The following is an 8,848-nucleotide window of genomic DNA, read 5'->3' on the forward strand; positions in this document are numbered from 1 at the left end:
AGCAGTGCTTGCTAGTTTTATATGGAAAGTGGAGTTCATAAAATTAAACTGAGAGAAAAAAGGTGACCTAAGAGACTATTTTTAAGGAAACTTCATTTTCTTAAGATATCTTCATAGCTCTTAAGTAGCTAGGACTAGTGATCAAGGAGAGAACAGAGTGAAGCTAGACTTAAAAGGGCACCCTGCAGTCCCAGTACTTAAGAGGCTGAGGCAGGAGGACTGCTCTGTGTTTGGTACCAGCCTGAGCTTACACAGGAGTTCAAGGCTACTCTGAATTACACAAGTGAGACCTGTATCAAGAAACAGCCAAGCAACCAGAGCATACTCTCGCATCAAGGTGATGGCGCACTGCAACCTACAGCTGCGGCAGTAACAGCCTGTGTGGACAGGTGCTCCAGCTGAGGCGCAGCACCAGGGAAGCTCTCCATGCAAAGATTCAGAGGATTCTTCAAGTACAGCATTTTTTGCTCATGGAAATTATGAGTGTAAAAAAAGCACAAATCTTAGCACTGTGTCCTAAAAGCTGAACAAATTGCTGTTACTGTAACAATTATTAAACTATAAGACAGATTGGAAATACTTTTGTTAAGCACCAAATAATCAAATGAGAAAAATTTTTCAAAGTTAAATATTTAAATGCATAAAATAGAGTAACACTTTTCTGGGATTACTATCTTTCATCTTAATATATTTTTAATATTTTTAAAAAATTTTATTCTTATTTTCTGGTTTGAGATAGGGTCTTGCTATGCAGTGCAGGCTGGCTCAAATTCAGTGACCCTCCTGCCTCCACCTCCTAAGTGCTAGAATTAATTGCAGGCATGCACCACCACACACAGTAATTTCTTTCATTTTAAACATGTATGCCTCCACTTTTCCTTTTGGGTAAATAAAGGCACTAGAAGTAAGCTCTATTCCTTGACTCCTCCAGACAGCACTTGCTAGCCAAACTGTCTCATAGGTACATAGAAGGACCTCAAAATACAATTTTGTTTTGAATAAACGTTAAACAAATGTAAAGTTGTACAAATTTGCTTGTTATTCTGTGGGAATGCTATTCTGCCTCCAAAAATCAAGACTGCTGACAAGAGCCGAGTAGTAACAATGTGTGTCATTAATGACTTTCTACTGAGGTGCAACCAAATTAACACAGACTGAATGAAACACAGCAAAAAGGTCCTCTTTACCTTAGGGCACAGTGATGTTTTAGCATGAAAGACACTTTTTAAACACTAATTTTTGAGGATGAAGTGCTGAACGGGAGCACAAACCTCTCTGTTCACTCTCCTCAGAAAAACCCACCTTCCCACTAATTAAAAGAGCTCACAGGATTTCCTTTTAAAGAGTAACACAGTGAGTATGGAGTCTGCTGAGTACCTGTACCTTCACCTTTAACCCTCCCACCAGAGTGTGAAAAGTGAATAAAGACAGCAACGTTGTTTAAAAAGTTAACTTATATTAAAAATATTTTGTATATAAACAATTTTAATACTACTACAAAGTAGTATCAATACAAAGCAGTTCAAATATTAACTGTTCTTTAAACTGTTAAACTTTATTATAAATTAAAATTTCTTTACAAAAAAATTGCACATAATATTTGACCACTCTTAGGTTCTGATGCACTGGCATTTGCAATAGTTTCTTTAATCTTCAAGTTAAACAGTCTCAGCAAGGAGTCCAGAACGTAGGAAGGGCAATAAACAACCCTATTAGAGCATTCAAGTGCAACTAGCAGACTTGAGGCCAAGGCAGTTACACTTTCCTTAAGATGGACTGCTTAGGTTTTAAATCCTGAAATGAAGAATCTCAAAAAATTTTTAAAAAATAAGAATTAAAAGGGACTGCCTGCTTTTTTACTGTAAACACAGCCCTAAAAATTAAATCCCAAACAAGAACCTCTCAGGCATCAGAGAGTGTCAAGTGAGTCAGGAATAGAACAACATAAAGGGAGAAAGCAAAAAACAAAAACAAAAAGTAAAATTAAAATAAATGTCAGTCACTTTGAGAAGCTATACTTACGTACATGATGTTATGAGAATCTGGCAGGGCCAAGAAGCAGGCCCAACAGGAAGTTCATTTATCCAATTGCAGAGGATCACCATGTTCATTACTTCCGGTTTTGAGGATAGGATATTGTAGGGGAGTTGATATAATCAATAGTGCTTGTCTGCCTTACACAGACCTTAGCCAGGAATCAGCCTAATCTTGAAGGATCATTCAAATAATTTTGGCAATTATTATAAGGACTTAGAACTGACTGCACCCAGTGTTCAGTGATTCTTGCTTTCTGTTTTGTTACTGTTTAAATTTAAGAGCTCATTTAGGCTGACTCCAATCTCTTGGCACTTGGAAACTAGTTTTCTCAGGTTATCAGTTTTACCTCCTTCTGATGCTTCAAACAAGAGTTGCTGTAAAAGACAGGGAAGCACAGAAGTAAGACATAGCTAAGAGTTTGAGCATTACCACATCAATGGATATGGCACATGCAGAAAATTTATAGGAAAACATCATGATAAAACAAAAGATAAAAAGCATTACATCTTTCCATAGTGATGCACAAAGAGGTAACTTCTGTAGGGCTCTCTGATATAAACGGTGGACCTACAAGATAGATACACACACAACTCCATCAGAAATTGCGATGAAAAAAACACCTTCATAAATCCTATTTAAAGAACGGTACTTCACAATGTAACAACACTCAAGACATAAAGGTTGAGCTGGAAGCCGGGAGATAGCTCAGTGGCATAAGTGCCTGCCTGGCAAGCATAAGGTCCGGAGTTCAATCCCTGATACCGCAAAAATCAATCAATCAGTCAATCAATCAATGGCTGAGTTGGGCTTTGGAGTTTCCAAATATATAGAGATCTTAAAATGCTAATTTTATGCTTTAATCCTTTTAAACTGAGAAGTCAAAAAAGGGGACAGAGTAACTAAAAGGAAAAAAAAAGTGATCCATCTGGTATTTAATTTTGGCTTACCTCTCTTTGTCCCTTTAGAACAATCTCAGCAGCAATGGCTCTAAGGGGGAAAAAGGAATATAGAGAAGGAAAAGAACAATTTATATATCTTTGAACAAAATGAAACACAACCACTGGCAGAATACTGACTGTGGGAATCTGAGTATAAAACTTCCTGAAAGTAACAGGCTAAACTTCCAAGGAGGGTAACCTATAGTGAAAAGAAAAATTCAACAATTTTTATCAACTTTACAAGAATAAGGAAGACCAGTGTTTGTGGGAAGGGGGGAAGATTCACTCATAATCACTGAAAAATACCTAGCGCTAACACCTTTAAAATAAAGATGAAATCAAGACTAAATGGGGAGGAGGGCACTCACATTTTTTAAATGATGGCCTTAAGATAATCTAGAATAGATTTATTGGGGGCCTGCCCCTTAGCTCAGTTCTTTAAGTGGCTGCTTCAACAAAGCAGTCAGGCTCAGGTTGCTGTGGTCCAATCCCCACAACTCAAGCCAGCCAAAAAAAAAAAAAAAAAAAAAAAAATCCTTATAATAGATTTATTTGTTTGATAACAATTTTATTATCTAAATGTTCTCCTTCAAGGAAAATTGAAACACTATTCACTTTCACTTTTACAGACAACCACTCATGAGCACTAAGTCTTTGTATTAAACTACGTTGAAGTGCCAAAAACAAATCAAAATTAGATCTGTCCAGAGGGAAAAATAGGTGGCATTTCAGATTTACCTGTCTGGAACAAACTTTATAAATAAAAGCAATAGCTACAAAAACAGGTAAATGATTGTTGCATTACATTTTCCAGGTGGCCAGGCATGTTGGGATATTATATGTAAACATCTTGGCTTGAAGTTTCAGAATCTGAACATTGCTTTCTTCCCATTCATGTTGAAGTAGCCTGTAAAGTACATTCAGGAAAATGAACAAAGCATTTCAAGTGTGGAAACTTCAACTGTGGTCTCTGAGTTATAAAGTTCACTCAGTTCAAGTCTATGAAGGCTACTCAGCAAACATTTGTAGAATGCCTCATAGAAGAATTACCCTGTGACAGGAATGTGTAAACTTCTAGGAGGTCCAGTCAAGACCTGTGCTCATCTCCAACAAACTAAAATAAGATCCATGTATTCCTACAGAACATAAAAACACTCCTTGCAAGTAACTCTCCACTCAGACTCAAATGTTTCTGAAATCATAACACAATGCAATTTCCTTGCATTTTTAGAATACCAAGATATTTTATGCTCAATTTTGACTGTTTCTCAAACTAAAATGCAACAATAGTGACTAATTACAAGATTCTCTGTTTTGGGGAAAAAAGAACAGGGATAACCCCAAAGAAGTAAGTATCAAAACACAAAAGTGGGATTTATCAATAAAACCAACAAAACTACCTGTAATCTAAAATGCTTATTACATTAAAAACTAGTTAAAATAAAACCACCTCTTCTATCTCACATGATTCATAAAAGGTAACAATGCTTCATAATTCATATTTATGTAATTAGCTCTACAGGTTAGAATGTTGGCAAGAAATTTAATTACAAAACAGTATGTTTATTTTTGTCACAACTTTAAGTGTTAGCTTTTTTCTAATTCATACCATCTTCCCATAAAATTGCTACATGAGATGTAATTACTTTAAGATACAAGAGAATATTTGATAAATATTTTATGTATCTTACAAACCATAAAAAAACATAATCTTAATATATAACTTATGATTGCAGTCGGAACAAGCACACAAGCAGAAGTCAAAACGATTGGCACTTTTGAACTTAAAAAATGGGGAGAAAACAGGTTTACTCTATCAGAGCAAAGAACCACAAAAAAAATCTCAGGAAGCACTATTCTAATTGAATGTAAAAGCCCTACCTCAGTGCTTCTCAAATGTGGCTAAAGAACTCAAGTTTAGGAATCGAAATTGTATGTAGGTATGTATGTACATATTTTTTAATGTATTTGGTATAGGCGCCCACTATGGAGCTCAGACCCCATAGTGATCCTCCTGTTTTCAGCCTCCCTAGGCTGGGATTACAGGCGCGCACCACCATACCCGGTCTCTGCGCCCAGAGCAGGGCCAACATGACTTATGGTGCCAGGGATCAAACCCCAGTCCCTGAGCTTGCCGTAGCAGGTGTCTAGTCCACTGAGCTATGTCGCCAGCCCTAGGAGTCAACATTTAAAATGCACATCCTAGGAGATTCCAATGCATACTATTTGACAGCAACTGACCTATAAAGATACAAAAATCTCTAAGCAACTTGTGTGTACTTGTGGAAAAGATAAACTTGAATCATTTGCTGCCCTATAACCTCCTTTTCTGAAGTGACCAGATCTTTACAGTGGATTTTGTGTGAACAGTAACTTGGCTTACCACCTCTGAAATTAAAGTAGTGTATATCCATGAGAAAAGAGTGGAGTCATAAGACTGTTTCATTCAGTTTTCAAGCATTTTATATGATAAGCCTATATTACTGAGTTGAGAGGAGGGCCAATAGAATCTTATCTTTTTCTTACCTCAGTGCAAGTCCAGAATTAGTAGGCATAATTGAGCAAAACCGTTCCAAGGTTTTGGAATGCTGGGTCTTTGGAACACAGCTCAAATAAAAGAAAATAACCTGTAAAGGTTGAGGGGGGGAAAAATGAATGCAACCAAATGTGAAATTCAATTACCCATGCATTTTAATGAGAAAATCAAAATGGTCTTTTAAGATATGAATGTATAAGTTATAACAATGTATGATGCTGTTATTGTTCCTGCCATTAATTGTATTAATGACTTTCCAAATATGAATTAGGAAATATGGTCTAGTAATGAGAGCCATGGACAGAACACTGACGAGAAGCCAGGAGTCCGGGTTTCCATTCCTGATCTACCTTTACTCGCTGTATGTCTGGGCAAGTCATAGGGTTAATGATACCTGCCACATCTTGCTCATGGAATGCCCGTGTGTAAATGACTTAATGTCCGTAAAGTGGTTTGAGATCCTGGGATAAAGAATGGCATAGAAGTACAAAGCATAATAATTGGTTATCCTGATTAGCAACAAAACCACCCCATCAAAAACAACAACAAAAAAACATGTCTTAGTCTACATTAAACTTTAACAGAAACATCTGGCTGATGGAGTCTCTAAAAAAAATAAAAACATAACCCTTTGCTTCACTATCTATAAGATACCATTTTATGAATACAGTAATCAGATTCTACTTTGTGTAAACAGTACCAGATTTCAGTTTTTTTATGCCCTGTGATAGTGATATTTTGCTTGACAAACCATTAACAAAAAAATGCAGCTCTAGTGTAACAGCCTATTACTTATTTTGAAGTTTTAAGACTTTTTTGCTCAACAAAATTTTCAACTAGTCATGCAAAATATTACAGATTTCATCACTATAGAATCCTTTGTTTCATCTTTCTCCTTAACATGTATTAAACATTAACATCCCTTCAGTTTTGCTTCAATGTTAAATTTCCTTCAATATAACAAATCACATTTTATCTTGAGTCTTAGGGCACTACTCCTAGACTCTGAAGAGACAAGAATCACAGTCAAGTATAGTGAATGCTAGCAAAACAGTCCTAGGAAAAACTATGGATAAAAAATAGTTCGGTGTTATTTTAAAAGGTCCTTCATTTCGTACAAATATTCTAAAGAAAGAAAAGTTTTAAGTTCTTACCCTATTATGAAATTCATAGTTGGACCAGTAATCAGCACTGCTAAAAGGAATGGGGTATCGGGCAGGAACTGTAACCAAACATCTATTCACTAAATCTGTAAAAAATTTGAATTCTTGAACTTTGTTTCTGGATCCAGCAGCTCTATTATTGGCAAAGACAAGATAACTGTCAAAAGAAAAATATTACAATTAAGCCTGTAATTCTCTCACCAAAATAGCCAACCACCTTTTCTGTCATCATATCCCTTACTTCAAAATCCCAGTAAGAGGAACTAAACTTACTCCATCCAGATCTTCTGTACTATATCAGATCTCATGGCCACCCCTAACGCTGCCTCATATGCTTCTACTGTGTCCTTAATACTTGATTGAAGAGGATGACAAAGGCTGTTTAACAAGCAAAGAAAATGTACGTGTGAATGAAACTGCATTTTCAACACTAGACATTACAATGGAATTCTTTTTCTTAAGATGTTAGCATCCCTCCAATTTTAATATGGCATAAAGTTGTGTGAAAGACATCCAGATCATAACTTACACTCCTTATCATGACATTTAACCTTACATATGTTAAGAGTAAATAGCAAACGCAGGCTTAGGACACAGCATTCTCTCTGCAATGGGTAACATCTTACCAGTATATCAGCCACAAATAAGGAACTTGGTGGTTAAACATGTCATCATCAAAATTCTCTTTACATAAATGGGCTGGAATGTCAAGGGGTCCTGGGATATTTAGGAGATACCTGGGTCGGGGGAATAAACACTGTTTGAAACACTGTCTACATACACGTGGATTATAAATTTTTTTAAAAATTCTATTTCAGCTTAAAATATTTTTCTAAAGAAACTATCTTTTCACATGTGTGCCATATCTTTTGGTCACTTGCTAGGATAACACATTTATTCACAATTTTTTCATTTTATAAATAATTCTGCTCCCAGAATGATTTTATCTCCAAAATTAAACCATTTGAATCATCTAATTAAGCTTAACAAAAAGTAGAGAAAAAGAAATAAGACTACCAAACATTTCAAAATTTGCAACAAAAATCTATTGATAGTTTCTTCTGGAAAAAAAAAAAACTTTACGGTTTACAAACCTGGTATATGAAAGTAATCTTTCTGTCACACACACGTCAATGTAGGTTTAATTTCAGACATGATATCAAAGCATACTCGATAACATACTGGCCCCCAGAGGGATTTGTCAAGAAGAGATTTATGATCAAATGAAGTTGGCCAATTATGGCCCCCTGTGACAGGTCACAATGTATACTAGTACGTTAAAGGCCCTGAGAAGTCAATCAGTGCAGACTTTTATTTGACTTCTTCCAATGTGTGACTGTATGTGTCCCAGCATCTTTAGGAATAATGTTTTTGTGCCTGGCGTGATGGCACGTGCCTGTAATCCCAGCACTTGGGAGCTCAGGCAAAAAGACTTGCTCATTTAAGGCCCACCCGGGCAACAAAGTGAGTTCAAGGCCAGCCAGAAATGCGTAGTGAAACCCTATCTCAAAAAGACAAAAACAAACAGCAATGTTTTCAAAGAAAAGAGACAGGCTATATAGTGTAGATCATTTACACTGGATTCTAAAATGACTTCAAGAGACCCATTTGTTAATGGAATAAACATATGAGCAGGGTGGTGATGGTGCCGGATATAAGAAACAAGATACCTTAACAGTCGGTTATCATTACTTACCTTAACACTGTCGCTACATTACCATGTGTCAACCACTTCTAAGGATTTTAGTTTCCTCAAATGAAAACTGAGCTAGCTCAAAAGAACTTCACTGCTTTCATTACTTTTCTGTGGAACTTTGTTTTTTTTTTTTTTTTTTTGGTCAAACCGGGGATTGAACTCAGACCCTTGTGCTTACCAGGGAAGCACTTATTCTACTGAGCCATCTCTCTGGCCCCTCACATAACTTTTCTAAAATGAACTTCATATCTAATCAACATAAACCATTCCTACTATAACTTCACATAGTGAATGAAACATACACATTAACTTTTCTACCTTTTTTTTTTTGGCAGAACCAGGGATTGAACTCAGGTCCCTGTACTTGCCAGGCAAGCGCTTATTCCACTGAGCCATCTCCCTGGCCCCTCTACCTATTTTCTTAATATTCACTCCAGTATTTTTTTCTGTAAGTTTTATAGTTTTAAATTTTATACTT

General features: G+C 36.2%; 1 protein-coding gene across 1 annotated transcript in view; it reads right to left on the bottom strand.

Annotated features, from left to right (window-relative positions):
* Positions 1 to 1,523: 1,523 nt before the first annotated feature.
* Positions 1,524 to 8,848, bottom strand: part of Zfc3h1 (zinc finger C3H1-type containing) — a 65,396-nt gene continuing 58,071 nt past the window's right edge. Inside the window, exons 22-29 of the mRNA XM_004632216.3 lie at positions 7,301 to 7,411; positions 6,948 to 7,052; positions 6,666 to 6,831; positions 5,502 to 5,602; positions 3,781 to 3,882; positions 2,985 to 3,024; positions 2,542 to 2,604; positions 1,524 to 2,411 (exon numbers count right to left, since the gene is read on the bottom strand). Coding sequence (XP_004632273.1) covers positions 2,274 to 2,411; positions 2,542 to 2,604; positions 2,985 to 3,024; positions 3,781 to 3,882; positions 5,502 to 5,602; positions 6,666 to 6,831; positions 6,948 to 7,052; positions 7,301 to 7,411 — 826 coding nt within the window. The 3' untranslated portion in view covers positions 1,524 to 2,273. The remainder of the gene's footprint in view (positions 2,412 to 2,541; positions 2,605 to 2,984; positions 3,025 to 3,780; positions 3,883 to 5,501; positions 5,603 to 6,665; positions 6,832 to 6,947; positions 7,053 to 7,300; positions 7,412 to 8,848) is intronic.

Source organism: Octodon degus, unplaced genomic scaffold (assembly GCF_000260255.1).
Source record: "Octodon degus isolate 3935 unplaced genomic scaffold, OctDeg1.0 scaffold00047, whole genome shotgun sequence".
Lineage (NCBI taxonomy): Eukaryota > Metazoa > Chordata > Mammalia > Rodentia > Octodontidae > Octodon > Octodon degus.